At 46.5% G+C, this 16,869-nt stretch overlaps 1 protein-coding gene across 1 annotated transcript; it reads left to right on the top strand.

Annotated features, from left to right (window-relative positions):
- Positions 1-3,729: 3,729 nt before the first annotated feature.
- On the top strand, positions 3,730-12,475 carry LOC308564972 (transmembrane 4 L6 family member 1-like; the record flags this gene model as incomplete). Its single annotated transcript, XM_081153690.1, has 5 exons — positions 3,730-3,900; positions 7,793-7,858; positions 9,331-9,476; positions 11,986-12,172; positions 12,344-12,475. The coding sequence occupies 5 exons, from the start codon at positions 3,730-3,732 to the stop codon at positions 12,473-12,475; spliced, it is 702 nt and encodes a 233-aa protein (XP_081009816.1).
- Between the last annotated feature and the right edge of the window lie 4,394 nt (positions 12,476-16,869).

The raw sequence follows: 16,869 nt of genomic DNA on the forward strand, positions 1-16,869 counted from the left end.
CAACCCCTCGGGTGGCTGAAAGGACAGTCTAGGCACAGCGTAGGAAAGTGCTCGGCTAAAACGTGAGTTATAAATTACAACACTGTTAGGCCTCGGGAGCCAGGTATCTGATTATAGAATCACTTGACTCCACTTTCTCAGAGGCTTAGTAACACACTGGTGGGCACTGCGGAGGAAAAATAAAACTCAGTAGATTACTAAAGGGAAATGTGTTCTCATGGGCAGGAAGGGGTGACAGCCAGACCAAAGACAAAGAGGCCTTTCTCCCTGCAGCCACCACTGGTCACAGACTGCGAAAGTCGAGATAGACGCTGAGCAGAGCCATTTGGGGCTCATCTCACTGGGGGATCAGGTAACCAGATTCCTGGCACTGTGCCCCATGTGGTTACACTCCATCCATCTCTTGCAGCATTAATATCACAGTCTTGGGGGCCTGGGAATGGGTGAGAACAGAGGGAAGGCCTCCTTGACCACCAGTTTTCCTTCCTTGGCTCCCTGAGACACCAAGTCCATCCAGAAAACCAAACAGCCAGAAGGCCCCACTGCCCATCAAGGTGGGGTGTGACTGGTCAATAGCTGGGTCCTTGAGCAGGGAGCTGCAAGATGACAGGTGATGCCCCAACTCCCCGGTCAATCACCTGGCCTTTCCTACCTGTTCTCATGCAGGGCTGATGGGCCCACCCTGCCCACCAGCATCCAGGGCAATCACATCCCTACACCCTCATGCATGGCAGCTTGGTGGAAACACATCCGCCAGGGAAACTTTTCAGAGGTTATCAGCAGTGACCCAGAGGGGGGAGCCTTCGGGGCTGGGTGGCTGGGCTCCTCCCCTGGGGCCGCCTGGCAGAGGAGGCAGTGCCAGCTCTTACTGGGGCAATGTGAGCCATTTTGCCCAGCCTGGGGGCAGCAGGAGAGAGGTGGGGCCAGACAGGAAGAGGGGAGCCCCTGTGTTGCAGAATCTAGCGTGCCACATTGCTGAGTGGCCTCAGAGGGGCTTGGAAAGGTTTGGGCCTTGGCCCCCCAAGACGCAAAGGTCTTTCTCACTGAGGAGGCTTTGGAGAAGCGTTGATAGCTGTGGTTAGATGCCCTGTAAGGTGGTTGCCTGGAACTTGCTTCTTCCCGACATCTGTTACGTGTTCACCTTGTGCGTCTCGAAAGGTGGAAGGATCCAGAGCCCACCCAGAAACTTCAAGCAGCTGAGCTAGAAGATTCTCAGGAACTGCAACACGGCCTGCAGGGGCCCTTCACCACTGCTGGCCTGGTGGGGCCAGGGTGCCTGTGCCCCAAATCCCCGCTGACCAGGTACTGGGCTGACTGGTGTGTCTGTGTGTTTCTGCTTAAGGATGGGCAAGATTGGGGTTGAAAGCAAGTGCCACAGCTTGGCACTACACAGCTAGCCTAAAAGCCTCAGTGCAGCCACCAGGCTGTCCAAACCCAAATGTAGGGTACAATTGTCTGACAAGTATGAATATGACTATTTGGGGAGCATGAGGCAGATGATTTGAAATGAAGTCTGTGGTCAAGGAACTCAAGGGTTTGTGCTTGTCCCATCTGTTGAGGCCAAAAGCTATGGGAACTGGATAAATCAGAAGACAAACTATCCCATTACAAGCTGTGTGGCCTTGGAAAAGCTCCTTAGCTTCTCTGAGCTTCAGAATGTGTCCAGCAGCAAATGCATAAAATGGGTACAATAATGACGTCTCTTTGTAACGGGATTACTGAAAAATCAGGTGAAATCATGCCTGTGACTGTTTTTGTATGCTTTTTTCCCAATGACCTGGCTGTATAACCTTGAACAAATACTTTTAACTCCCTGGGGCTATGCTTCCTAGGAAATGAAGGAACTGGATTTCTAAGAGTTCTTAGTATCTCTAACATTCTCTGCCATGACCCAAGGGAATGATCAGTTTCCTATACTTTAATTAAGTGCCATCCTTGAGTGTCACATGGGTGGCCCTAGTCTCCACTCACCCTCCCTTCCTCTTAAGAAGATCTGCAATTTTCCTGGAGGGCGAACACAAGCATATTCACTGCAGAGAGAGCGGTGACATCAGGTGTTAGGGAGAAATAGGGGACTGTTGGGTTTGTAGCCTTTTCCAAGATGTTAGAAGGCTCAACAGCCCTGGCTTCTCAGTGCTCCCAGTTCCTACTCATCTGCCCTAACAGAATAGCTAGAGGTGGACATGGGCAGGCCAACATTTGAGTATCAGGTCTGTCATTGACTGCTGGGAGGCCCCGGAATTTTGTTTGAATTCTATAATGCTGTTTCTTCATGGAGTTGTGGAACTATAATCATAGTCCCTCGTGGGGATTAAATGAAATAATGTCTATACTGTGCCTCGGGCAAGTATCGTATGTATTTTTGTTGCATGTCATCTAGTATTATTTCCCCCAAGTGTTAAATTTTCATGATCACATCTGTTAGTGACCATAATGGGGAGTGAGGTCAACAGTTTCAATCTTCTTCATCCAAGCATAGGAGCCAGAGGCAGCGCTCCATTCAGGCATCAGCTTTCTGCAACCCTGAACTTAGATAGCAGTTAGAAATAAGACCCCAAGCATTGCCATCCTGCTTAAGCCATCGTTCATTAATAACTATTTGAATCTTTTGTGGGGGCAGAAAGCTAAGGCCGGACATTTCTCAGTTTTGTCCCCAAAGAACAGTCCCAGGCCGTACAAATTATTGCAGCCCCCTCCCCCCACCATGGGAAGGGCCAGTCAGGGCACCAGGCCTCCAGGTCTGGGGAGCACGGTAGTGAATGAGCTGCTATTCAAGAGCCAGTGAACGATCTAGGCAAGAATCTGAGTCGAGACTGGCACAAAGAGGTGTGAGGAGAGGCCACCTAACACGAAACTGAACCGCCTCCCTGTCGCAGTCACATTCCACATTCTTCTCCCTAAGCCTTCACCCAGTGAATGAATTACTGGCTTTAATGTCATGTATGCTGGGGGTAGTGAGTGCAGGGAAAATACGATGCAGAACCTTTCATTCTTTCCCTGTGCCTCCATCCTGGCTTCTCTGAAACCTCTAGGCTCAGTAAACTTAATTGACAAAAAAAGTGAGAAAAGACATTTTCCATATAAATAAAATGAGAGGCCAAGATGATTCTAGTTCCCCTGGTTCTTTACTTTCCAGCTACCATGCACTGAGAGCTGTGGATGAAAACATTTTGAAGATATTATCTTATTTTCATCCTCTTACCCATCCCACAAGGGGGGAGAGCTATTGCCAGTCCCATTTTACAGAGGAGGAAATTGAGGTGAGGGTTAAATAATTTGCCCAAGGTCACACAGCTGCTACATGGTGGAGCCATGGTTTAGACCAAGGACCTAGTTCATAGTCACTATGGGAATTCCTCTGGAGTGGATGAATGAACCAGAACAGGATACCAGCAGTTTCCTAAACATAACCTCAGTCCTCCCAGTCCTTTAAAGAAAGCCTATGGGACATCTACTATGAGCCAGCTGCTTTCACATGGATTTTACTTCCTTTGGTCCATACACCACCATCTAAGAGGTCGATCTTTTCTCTGCTTTTCAGAGGAAACTGAGGCTCAGAGATGTGGCGTGGCTTCTCAGGTCACACCGTCTACCAGTGGTAAAGGTGGGAAGGTGGGCGTGGCACTTTGCTCTTGGGCCTCTGTGTCTGGCGGGTGCACTCTTTCTTGATTCCTCCTGATTCCAAAGCTTCCTGGTTGCTTTCTCTCTCTCTTCCAGGGAGGAGTCACCATGTGCTCTGAGACCAGCTCCAGGTACACGGGCATGCTGCTCTTGCCCCTGGCCACTGCTGCCATCATCGCCAACCTCCTGCTGTACTTTCCCAATGGGCAGGTGCTGGAGCCTGCCAAGATCACAGACTTGGTCTGGTTTTTCCACGGCTTTCTTGGAGCTGGACTCTTGGTAAGAATGAGGTTTAGCTAGTTTACCTCCTCCAGGTGAAGGGTGCCCCCAAACACCCTGCTAGTCATAGAGCAATTGTCTCATCTTGGGGCCACCTTCCCTGGGCCCCCGGAGCATGGCTGGCTGCCTCTCTTCTGCACCCACAACATGTGATACATAACCAGTTTCCACACTGTGCCTGACACATCACACTGCAAGCATCTTTTTATGTCCCCAATTCCCCTTTTAGGCTGTGAGCTCCTCCAGAACAGAGTCCAAATCTCATTAACCTTTGCCTCTAGGTACCTACCTATAAAAGTGTGGGCTGAGACTAGAGCTTAATATGTGGTTGTTAATTGCATGAAAGATACACTTTATAAAAAGCAAAATAACTGAGTATTTGTCAAGTTCATCAGGTTTCAAGATTACCATCTTGAAATATAAATGATGTCACTTCCATCAAGGCTTCCTTAGGCATAATTAAGGGATTAACAAACTTTTTCTGTAAAAGGCCAGATGGTAAAAATTTCCAGCTTTGCCAGCAATGTGGTCTCTTGTTTCAACTACTCAGCTCTGTCATCCTGGGGCAAACACAGCCATAGACAATATTTAAGCAAATGGGTGTGGCTATATTCCAATAAAACTTTACTTATAAAACAGACAACTTGCTAGATTTAGCCCACAGGTTTTAGTCTGTTACCCTCTGAGGTAGACACCGAGTTTTCCTTCCTTTCCACCTTTGTTTTCATTTGGTTCCTCCTCTCCCAGTAGTCCCTTTTTTTGTTGTTTTTAATATATCTTTATTGATTTCAGAGAGGAAAGGAGAGGAGAGAGAGAGATAGAAACATCAATGATGAGAGTCATTGACCGGCTGCCTCCTGCAGGCCCCCAACTGGGGATCGAGCCTGCAACCTGGGCATGTGCCCCTGACCGGGAATACGAACCCCGATCGCCTGGATCCTAGGTAGATGCTCAACCACTGAGCCACGCCCAGCCGGGCCAGTAGTCCCTTTTGAAAAGACTGTTTGATTATGTGAGACCCTAATGCCAGGCACTGAGTAAGCGCTTGATAAATGGATGAATGTATGGGGCATAAAGAAGCCTCAAAAAAAGGGGACCACCTCCCTTCCTGCTTTTTCTCCCCACACAGTATTAGACATATTGATGTCTCAAGGTGCATCCTTTGGCTGCCCACCCATCCCATCCATGGCAGGGGCTGAACCTTCCTGCACAAGAGAACATCTATACCAGCAATACCTGGGCCAAAGTTGACTGTTTCTCAGCTCACAGCCCTTCCTAAGGGGCAGCACAGGCCTAAGAGATTAACAGACCCTGCTCAGATGAGTCTGCCCTGACCCACTGTGTGACCTCCCTGAGCTGCATGTATGTAGGTGCCCCCACATCCCTGGCAACAGTAAAATGCAATCTGTCCTCTTTCCTGGTTCAGGTTCCCAGCTCCTCCACCTTGTCTGTGGACACACCAGTGCTTGTCTCCTGCCTCTTATCGTCACTACTTATTTCTGCACCATAGATTCCCATTTCTCAGCTCGACCACTAAGCAAATTCCTAAATTCACTCTCTTCAACTGTATACTACATAGGAACATCAACACCCAACTTCTCTCAAAATATAAATGAGCAAATACAGTGACTATTGAAAGGAATCAGGCAGCTTGAGATCCTCGTTTCCTAATAGCAAAATCTCAGAACATGTATTTGAAGAGAGTGACTCAGAGGGAAAACATTCTGTGATCAGGAGGGAAACAGAGGGAGCCCGGCTCAATCAGGGACCTGACACCCTGTCTCCACAGCATCCCTCAACCCCATGGGCTTGTCCAACCCTCGCTCTAGCTTTCCAACACAACCTTCTGGAACTCCTGGGAAAATGGTTGCATTTGTATATTCCCAGTGAACTAGGGTTAACATAAACAGGACAGAACCAGTCCATGAAGCTGCATAAAGTTAAAACACAGAGAGCCAGTCCCTCTTTCTCTTCTTTTTTTCCATCAGTCTTTCATGTCCCCTCTATGTGCCTGGCTCTGGAACAAACTAAGGCAGTGGCCATGGTGTTGGAGAGAAGAGGGTGTATTTGAGCTGTGAGCTCTTAGGCACGGCGCTGCATCTCTCTAAAATCTCTGTAAAATGGGGATATCAATAATCGCCATCTGCTACGGTTATGGTGAGCCTTGTATAAGATCACGTAGAGAGCACCCAGTCCCAAGTCTGGCTCCTAGCTACTGTTCATTCAATGTCAGCCATAAGAGAATCAGAGCAAGGGGAGGTCAAACCATCTTTGCACCTAGTGCTGTGGAGTCAGATACACCCACTTGCACTATAAAGAGAGAGCTGATAATCAGGAAAACTCAGCACACTCTTCTCCAGCACAGTAGATGCACACTGTCAAATCCTGTGGTTCTCCTTTTACTAGACGCCATTGTCAATACCCCTGCTCTCATCAAGGGTTCACAAAACTTGCACACCAGTTGGGAGTTTAGTGCCGTGTCTGCATATTTTGCTTTACAGTGACTTGGATACTCTGGGGAGGGGTATGCACCTTCCAGTTCTCCACAGTCCCCACCACTCCCTAGTATATCCTACCAGGACACACTTTTTTACTTAAAATTACCTGCAGTGTCTCTAAAGTCAAATGAGTTTGCACCTTCATCTTCGCACACCCAGCCTCAGACTATCATCTTCAGCATCAACCACAGACCAATCGTATTTTCTCCAAGATATGTCTTAGTCATCTTGATGAGGATGGGGGCTGGGGATCTCTCAGATGCTTGTATCAGCAAACACGTACCAACCCTTTCTCAGGGTAAGGTGATTTTTTCCATTAAGTCAAGTTCATCCACTATGTATCTATTTCTTGTTCCTGGCTCATGGTCCTAGCATGCCTGTACCCTTTCTCCTACCCCACACTGCCAGAAGAAACAGGGGGATGTGTCATCACAAATTTTACCACCCTGGGTTCTTGGGTCTGATTCTGTGTGGGGAACTGGGGTAAGAGCTGCTGCCCCCAGAGTTCAGAGCCCAACAGGAGGAGAATGAAGCAGACTCGGTGCAATGGGACAGAGTGGTGGGAAGGAAGGAACCATTCACTTTAACTGGTGGGGGGCCACTGAAAACTACAAACAGGGCATGTGGTGCCTCATGGCTGCTATAATCGATTACCACAAACCTGGCGGCTTAAAGCATCAGAAACTTATTCTCTCACAGTTCTTAAGGCCAGAGTTCTAACTGAATGTGTTGGCAGAGCCCCATGTTCTGTGTTCTAGGGGACAATCCATCCCCTGCCTTTCCCAGCTTCTGGTGGCTGCTGGCATTCCTTGACTTGTGGCTGCATCACTCCAGCCTCCACCTTTATCTTCACAGTCTCTGCCTCTGCCTTCCCCACTGTGCTGGTCTCTCAAAGCTCCTTCTGCATGTGATCGTATTTAGGGCCCACCCAGGATAAACTCCTGGTAAGACCCCAGTTTAACAACATCATTAGTTATATATGGTAATATCACAGGTCCCAGGATTAGGAAGTGAATATATCTTTGGGGTTGGGAGGGGGGCATTTGTTCAGCCTACCACAGGATATAACATCTAAACTAACCTTTTGTGGGTGAAGATGAATTTACCTGATGGCCAAGGGTGAAAGGCATACTCAAGGCCCCAAAGCAGGAAAGTCCTGGGTCTATCTGGGAGGCCATAAACTGGTGCGTCAGGAGGTCTAAGTGATGGAGGAGAGGTGAGACCATGAAAGGCTCATGTACACAAAGTCCAGGGACTATGCACTATTCTTCAGACAATGAGGAATCATTAGACATTTTTAATAACTAGAGACACAGTCGAAATCTTGTTCCTAAAAGGTAATATTCCCTTCATTACAAGAGTTTTTATTTTTGTTTTATTTTATTTTGCCACAGGTTATGGTGCCAGCGCTAATGCTGTTGAGAGGAGGTGGAGGGGGCTGCTGTGCCCACAGATGTGGGGTAAGTTCTGTGGATTCTACAGAATGTTTAACCTCCTACCCACTCCCACCCCCAAAGGGCTTATTTCCTAGACCATGTGCTTTGGCTCTTCTGAAGGATAGACTATTGACCAATGCTCCTTTTGAAGCATAGTGATATTATGTAGGGCCCTAGCCAAAAGAGATCCCAGGACAAACGAGCCTGGAGAGGTGTGAGCACAGTCCTTTGTAGTGGACACAGAGCTCTGGTAGACCAGCCTGCTAGGGTTTGATTGTTTGTGCTTCTGTCTGTCTGTCTGTCTGTCTGTCTGTGAGGAGGTCTAGGACCTTCACATCCTTTGGCTTTCCTATTTCCCTGTTAGCGAATGGTGTAACACATCATAGAACTGGGATTCAAGCAAGAAGGGACATTGAAGATTATAGTCTCGAAAACACCTTCACAGGAATTCTCTTAAAATGCCCTGTGAAGAACAAAAAGTTGCCACTCTGTAAGTTCATCCATTACTTATTTATTTCTTGTTCCTGATCTTGTCCCTGATCACAGCAAGCTGTCCGTTGCTTTTCCATTTCTAGTTCACACACCATCTCATTTCTCTTTTCTGCTCCAAAAGTTCCCTGTCCCAACCCTGCAGCTTCCAATCAGACCCTCTGCAGAGGCCTTAACCCTGCACTGAGGACCATCTCCAATGGGCTTCCTGAGTCACTCCACTCAGCTCCAGCTGTCCCCTTGCCTTACTCTCTGTAGTAAGAGGGACACAGCACGGACGTGTCAGGAATAAAAGATCATGCTTTGAAGCAAGCAGGTCCTTCAGCTTTACCCCTATTCAGTAATGTGCTAATATGCCAGAAGGCCACCTTTCCTTGACACTTGCCTCACTGTGACACTCACTCACCCACCCACCCACCCAGTCAACATATATTTATGGAGTTTATACACAGTGTAACCCCTCAGTTGGTCACTGACTCAGGCTTTAGAAAAGCAATTATTCATTTATTCACCAAACCATACAACAAACACTAACACCAAACAGCAGGAAGGCAAATAAGTTTCATTTAGAGTGCAGCATCCATTGCTCAGTCACTCCTAGGTGAGGCCTCACCTACGACTGGAGGAAAACAGTGCAGAGGCCATTTACAATTGTACCAAGAGTGCAGACAGGGGATTGACAATACACATGCTTTATGTACCAGGCAGTATGTAGGCACTGGGGGGGTCACACTCACCACTCACCACTTACAGTTTAGTAGTGAATTATCTCATTCTTTAGGATTGTAACTGGGGTAGATAAATGGACAGAGGGCGTCTCAGCTCTAACACCACTTTTTGTACACTTGGGAAGCAAAACAAAAACACCTACCTGGCCTGGCATCTGCAAGAAAAGATTTGGACCTGCTTCCATTTGCAGGAAACTTGGGATGCATCTGTAAAAAGCTGGTTTCCCACCACCTCCCTTCCCATTGCTGCACTGAATTTCTGACTCTGTTCCATTGTAGATGCTGTTCCCTGTGCTTCTGGCCATACAGGGCACTATGGGGGCTGTGTACTGCGTGATCATTTCTTCACTGGGTTTGCTCAGCGGCCCCTTCTGTGACACAGGCAGTGGAAACTACACCTACCCGTTCAGGAATGACAGCCTGGAGTGAGTAGCATTCATGGTCTTGGGTCAGTGCCTAACACCTAATGATGATACAGCTGATGACCACAAAGAGTATGTGCCCTCAGTATTGACCACCCAGTAACGGGGTCAGGCACTTTCATTCACACCTAGTGCCTTGTTCCTCTCTCCACACCTACTCCCAAATCAATAATCTCTAGGAGGTGATTGGCCAAGGCAAGAAGTGCCCATGAATTAGCCCCAGTTATTAAATCCAACTGAGTATGTGCTGAGGGCCTGCTTAGTATTTGTTAGGCACTGTGATAGGAGAAGGGAGTACAAAGGAAGGATAAGACAACATGCCTATTTGCAAGTAGTTCACAATCAAACTGGGGAGATAAGTACCAAATTTAGAGTTGCACAAATATCCTGAAATGTCTGGATCCCGTGATGATGATACATATTTATTTTTCTAAAGAAACACAGAAAGAAACCAAACACCAATTTATTGAGAAAGACCCTGCTTCTCTTCTCATTTCATGATCTCTCTACCTGGCAGATCTCATCCATCCCCCTGGCTATCAGAACCATCCATCTACCCACGTAAATAATCCCAAAATGTCTATTTCAAACCTAAATCTTCTGAATCCTTGACCCAAATTTCTAATTACCTCCTTAAAATTTCCTCTTGAAATTTCCTTACAATATTTCGATATTAATATGTCCAAAACTCTATGTCCACAAATCTCCTGTCAGCCATTGCCATTCTAGTAAATGTCACCTAAAAGCTGTGAGTTATCTTTGATTCTTCTGTCTTCTCACTCCCCCTGTTCAATCCGTTACCAAATCTTGTCAGTTCTACCCTGACAATATATCTTGAATATACGTTGCTTTTCACCTAGTCTGTTATCACCCTGTTCCCAATCTCCAACACCATCTACCTCCACACCTACAACAGCCCTCCAACAAGTATCTGTTGACCACCAGTTGACATTCAAGCTAGACCTGGGCAGTTGGAGGCTCCTCAGCCCCTCCCCTGTCCTTGAAATGTGCATCCATTTGCCTTCCCCACCTCCAGAAGCTGTTCCAAGGATACAGCCTGGAGAAAGCAATGTGATGTTGAGACTATCTGGACAGTATACTTGACTGACTCCAGTTAGGGCCTCTCTATAAAAACTTTTAAGATGCTGGTGGGTGAGTGTGGAGACCTACTCATCTTGTGGCCATCCTATACAAGTATCGTAACTAAATCCCCTTGCTTATCAAACCTGCACCTACCCATCGGGAGCGGTCAGCCTGTTTCTTCAGCCTCTCCCTACCCTCCCTCTATGCGGGCTGGTTTCAGGTTACACTTGGGAAGCTCCTGGCCAAATTTAGGAAGCAACAGTATCCCAGTTCCATTCTGCCCTTCAATCCTTTTGCCATAGATTAGCCAAAGGGGTTTTTGTAAAATGTAAAGATGCTGATAAGGCCAAGAAATCTTTACATTTCAGGAATTTGCAATCTCATTGGGAACTCAATAGATGGGGACATGAATATGGGTGAAGGTAGAACAAAATAGAGACAGAAATGTCAAATAATATACAGCTCTGTGAAATATGGCCTGAAAATTATTCCATATTCTCTTTATCCAATTAGTACACTCGGACCCCAAATTTCCCTTACAGTTTTTGCTCATGTGCTATTTCTTTTTACCATTCACTGCTCTACTCTCTGCTGCTGTCTCCTTCAAGGCCTGGTAACTCCAGCATTCCCTCTGAAGCTACCCTAGACCTCTAGACTTCGCCTTTCTATGATAATTATAACTAAAATATATTGCCTACTGCCTGGCAGGCAACGTGCCAACACCTTATCTAATCCTCCCAACCACTCTATGGTATTGATGGCATTTTTACAAATTGAGTTTTTAGAGAAAGAGAGGAAAACAGGAAGGGGGGGGAGAGAGAGAAGAAGGGAGGGAGAGAGGAAGGGAGAGATCAGCATCAGCAGTGGTTGTTGTTCCACTTACTGATGCATTCATTAGTTGATTCTTGTATGAGCCCTGACGGGGGATGGAACCCACAACCTTGGCATATCTAACCAACTGAGCTACCCAGCCAGGGTCTTAACGCCATTTTTAGCCCCATTTTATACAAAAGGAATCTGCTGTACAGAAACATTCAGGAAACTTATGTAGAACTTTTTAGTAAGGAAGCTGGAGTTAGGACCTGGGCCTCTGGGACTTTTATGCCCAAGCTCTTAACCATTCCTGCTGCCTCTGAGACCCTCATAACAGCCACGAATATCGTGAGCCCAGGAATTCCCCTTCCTGTGTGCTCTGCTTTGCTCATATGCTATGCCTGCATCCGCAATGCCTGCTGAGATACTGTGCTATCGGAGGGAAGGGGTGTGTTCAACCTTCCCCCAGGGAGCAGCAGTAAAGCTGCTGTCTTTATGAAGATGAGAGCAATGAAGCCCCTAAAGCTTTGGAAGCTCCTGTGTTAGACTTGTAAGTAGCACCCCCTCCCTTTCCTGTCTCTCAAAGCCAGGCTCATTTTCTCCTCTGACCTGACAGGGACAACTACTTATTCAACCAGCCCTCCTGGGCCACGTGCCGAGAGCCTGAGCACATCGTCCTGTGGAACGTGGTCCTGTTCTCCATCCTCTTAGGGATCGGCGTGGTCGAAGCCCTGCTCTGCCTTAGCCAAGTCGTCAGTGGGCTCTGTGACGTCTACTGTGGTACCTGCATCCGAAAAGGACAGGTGGGTGCTTGTAGAACCCGGGAATTTTCAAGTCACTTGCCCCTGACCTGTTCCACGCCATCTCTCTCCTGCCCTAGCCTCACAACCCCAGAGGTAACTAGGAAATGCCATTACTTGCCACTTTGGGCTTAATTTTTTTCTTTCAGGTGAACATAACTGGTCTGTAAAAAGCCTAAGAAATCACGACTGATTGACAGACGAAGGAGAGCCCCCCAGGTTTCAGAAGGACTGGATTTGGTGAATGTCAATCTCCAGAGTTCTGAGAAGCTGGGGAAAAAGCCCCCGGCTTTCTTACCAGAGTAGGTTTATATAAAAGGACAACAGTTTTGAAAACTTCATCTGATTTGCTAGAATAAAGGTTGACATTTCCTCCAAATGATCTCTAGGAATGATAAACAGAGTCATAGGAATGTACAATCATAGAAATAAAAAATACGTAATATAATAATAGACGCTTCAATGCATTGGGTGTTATTATATTCCAGGCCCTGTGCCCAGCACTTTATCTACATTGTCTCAGTTAATCCTATAAAGCAAGTGGCATTTTAATGCCGTATTGCACATGAGGAAACGCAGGCTCAGAGAGGTTCAGTTCCTGTCTGAAATGAATGAATCTAGTTTTGAATTTGGGCCTGATTCCAACATTTGTATTCTAGACTACTCTCCAGTGGACCTTGGAGCTTATTGCTTAGACACTAACTAGTTCCTGGGATCATATTAGGTGTTTTTCATTTACAAAAAAAGGGGAGGCAGGGACTCTGGTCAAATTAATTTTAAATGCACTGGGTTAAACAAAGTTTAATGGGTTTCTCTGCTGCAGGACTTGTCAGCCTTTACAAAGCCAGTGTGCACTGCTGACCTCCAGAAGAAGAATAGTAAATGCCCAATTTCCCAGCCCTATTTGACCACAAAGCCCTTTTCTCTCGGAACAATTTTTATGGGGCCAATATTCCATGGAGCACACGTTGAGAAACACTGCATGACTCAGTGATGAGGTAGGAGCCGCTTCACTTAAGCCATGAGAGTCCAAGAGATTTTTTCCAAACCATCAGAGAAGTAGAAAAATTTGGGATGAGACAGGTTAAGAGCTACTCGCCTGTTCTTTTGTTCTGCTTTGATTTATGTTTTTTAAGTTTTTAGCAGGAATCAGAAGTTTTCCTTTTCAGGCTTCTTTACTGTCATTGCAGCAAACATTCCTGAGAACTCAGTATCCACCATACAAGTCATGGCAGTCCCACCCCCCAACACACACTTTCATCTGGGCACGCCTCCGGTGCAGAAACGACCTCCTCAAATGAACAGGGTGGCTCTGCTGATGTCATCAACGCCGGAGTGCTCTGCTAACCCAGGCTGTTTCTTTGGCTTCCCTTTAGCTCTCCCACTGACACGAAGCCAGACCCACACAGCCGGGAAGAGAGATGTACTAAGTCCCCTGCACTGGGCCCAGTGCTGCACTAGCTCAGCCCTGACAATGCTGCTAGGGAGTCACCCCCCTCTTCCACTCCCCTCTCCCCACCCCCAGGAAACTGGGCTTAGGGAGGGGACATCTTTAGCACAGTTGGTGCACCAAACCACCAGACAGAATGACTGTATGTGGCCCAATTACTGTCTCCCTGGGAAGAAAAACAAATATAAGCAAAATGTTTTATTAGCTATTCTCCATTAAAACACCCTCTGTGTAAAGCGATAGATTTGAAGCAAGAAAGGAGACAGGATTTCTGACTCTGGCAAAACGTCCCTCTTGTGGTTCTTCCTTTGGTGAGTAAAAGGAATTTGCTGTTAAAGACACCAAAGTACCTTCTGTGGCCAATAAAGTGGGCAGAGGAGGCACCGAGCCGAACTGCCCTTGGGCAAGGCCCCAGCTTGTGAATTCCCGCAGGACACCCAGGGCTCAGCTAACTCGCTCCATCAAGGGCTTTGGAGGAGGGAAGAGCACCACCAACATTTGAAACGTGGGACAAACCATCAAATGATTTATGATTAACACACTAAAAGAGCATTTATTGCCAAATAGAAAATAGTTCTCTGAAATTAAAGAGAAACAGATGGTTTTTCAAGGCTGGCTTACGTTCTACTCTTTGGCTACATGGCAGTATTTCTGAGTTCCTACCATGTGTGAAGCAAAAGTGCCTGGAGAAAGGAGGGTTGAGTGTTTGGGAAGAAAGTGTTTCAGCAAAGGGAAAATCACAGTGCACAACCAGCCCGACACAAGGCAGAAATGGGGAGCGAGCATGTTCACTTCAGTCTCTGTGTCTTCAAGCACATCTCATCTTCTTAAACTCCTTACTCTCTCAAGGGAAACTACATGGTTTCCAGACCACAGTTGACTGACTTTCCCCCCATCAACTCATTCTAGATGTTAAGAATTGTTTTTAACTGCAGGATACAGGTGTTTACATAATATGATACACATGTTATTGGAAATGTGGAGGAAACAGCTCTCCTTAGTGAGTTTAGAAAGCCTTTCCATTTTACTCCTCACACTTTGCTGTAGTATAACAATTTCCACATTTTCCAGAATAAGCAAGAATGACTTGTGTAAATGTAAACATATGTGAAATTTTAAAAAATTTTACCATTTTACAAAAACCATCTAGAAGACTCATCTGTTTACCACATCCGGTGAAGTGCACTTGCAGGTCTACACTGACTTGGGAGAAACTTCATGGTTCAAAGGCTCATTTACAAACCAACATCTGGCATTTTTTGCCAAGTTAAATGGACAGAGGATAATCGTAAAAGGGGAGATGCATTAGAGAAAGCGAGGGGAAGAAAATGAAGCTAACCTGAGTAACTCCAAAAAACCTGGAAAAAGTCGTTTTGACTGGAAACTGTATGTACATAAACACTGTACTCTAAAGTTGTTTCTCACAGTGGTATGAGTTAAGAACTACAGACCTGCTGAGACTATAGAATGGGGTTGAACGGTGGGTGGTGGGACCCAGGTTTCTCACCGTTGAAGGAAGACGTTACAGATAAGCAAAGGGGGGAGGCTAGAACAATCCATGCAGTACTGAATCAGAGTCAGGGACATCCGTATAAGTCATGTTTGGCGCAACAGAGATGCAGATAGGTAGATACAGAAATACAGGTACGTGTGTGTGCATGGGCTGTTACACACACATACATAGTTCCTAGCCCAGTCTGCTGAGAGAGCCAGAAGCAATGACACCCCAGTAGCAACAAGTACATGCAGTGCTCATTTTTATCATTTATTAAAAAATAATTTATTATTTCGAATTTAAATGTGTATGAAATTTATGGTATTTGAAAAGAAAAGAAAGGGAAATGGCTTTCCTCGAGCCATGGCTTCATCCACTCCATGGCTTTAGTGGATGAATTAAAGCCTTAAGAGGCCTTGAGCTTCCCAACCTGCCCAAGCAGCAGTGTAGAAAACTCCACACCATCCAAGATTGGAGTCGTGTTGGACTAGCTCTTCTTGGGCCTGAGTGTCATTGTCTGAGCAGTGGCCTCATCCCCAGAGGGCTAAAGTAAGTAAAACACTATTGAGAAGCACAGGGCCCTTTATGGTGGAACCCTGATGTGGCCTCTTGCTCCAGGGCAGTATGCTGAGAGTGGGTGTAAAGAAGATACTTTTTGTCACCAAGACAAGCACCAGCCCACCTGGCCCTTGGTAAACAAACCAGCAGTGCAGCCCTACGGTGGCCGGGAACATGGGTTCAGGAAAACAACAGTACAGCCTGACGGATTCCTCTGTATTGAATGGTTTCTTGCCCTGCCAAGTGCTGCCCCATGCCCACTGCACCCTCTTACCTTCTGGCAAACAATACTCAGAATAATCTGTAACCCCCTGGTTTGAACTAGGTGGCCCCTCCATTCCCTGGATGTATCCCCACCACTGGGCCCGCCTCGTTCAAGTGCAGGGTCCCTCAGCCCAGCGGTGATTGCATGCCTCATTCACGTCTGTCTCCCCAGTGCCCAAGGCATATCAGGCTCTCAGTAAATGTTTCCTGGGTGAGTAAAGGAAAGAATGAAAGAGCGATCTGGCCTGCAAAGTGTTTCAGGAAATGTGATTATGCAAAGTAGTAGTTTATACAGGCTGAGCTCAGAGCTCTTAAAAACTCGGCTTCTTTCTTTTTTTTCTTCCTCTCTTTCATCAGCCTGGCCCAGGGGTGGAAGTTCCCAAAAGGAAACAAAGCCAATCCACTGTTATTTCATTTTGCAACTGTAGGTGAAATATACTGTGTCACTGGCCACCACCCATCAGCTGGGGGTTATATGAAGTTCTTAGTATGGGCCAGGCTGTTCTCGATGCAGCATTGGGATATTGTGATTTATAATAAGAAACATATATGTTTGGTTTTCCTTCCTTTCTGGCACAGAGCTCCTAATATCTTGGCATTTCCTAAGTGAAAAGAGCAATAAGAATGTCTTCTGCTTTTCATCACAAGCCCCCTTCAAACTTGAGTTTGTGTTAATGAGGTGACTTCCAGAAAGTTCCTCAGGATAGGGGCTTGTTGTCAGGGGAACCAACCAGGACTGGAGAGTTGGGATTTTCATCACCTCTTCCTCTACCCTCACCCAAAGGCCAGGGTTCAGAAAGCTTCAGGTTGAACACATGGAGGTGCTCTTCCTGAGTTATGTCACTTATAATAAACTGGTAATCTAGCAAGGAAACTGGTTTTCTGAGTTCTGTGAGCCAATCTAGCAAATTAATTGAGCCTGAGAAGGGGGCC

This window comes from Miniopterus schreibersii (genome assembly GCF_964146895.1).
Source record: "Miniopterus schreibersii genome assembly, chromosome: 12".
Lineage (NCBI taxonomy): Eukaryota > Metazoa > Chordata > Mammalia > Chiroptera > Miniopteridae > Miniopterus > Miniopterus schreibersii.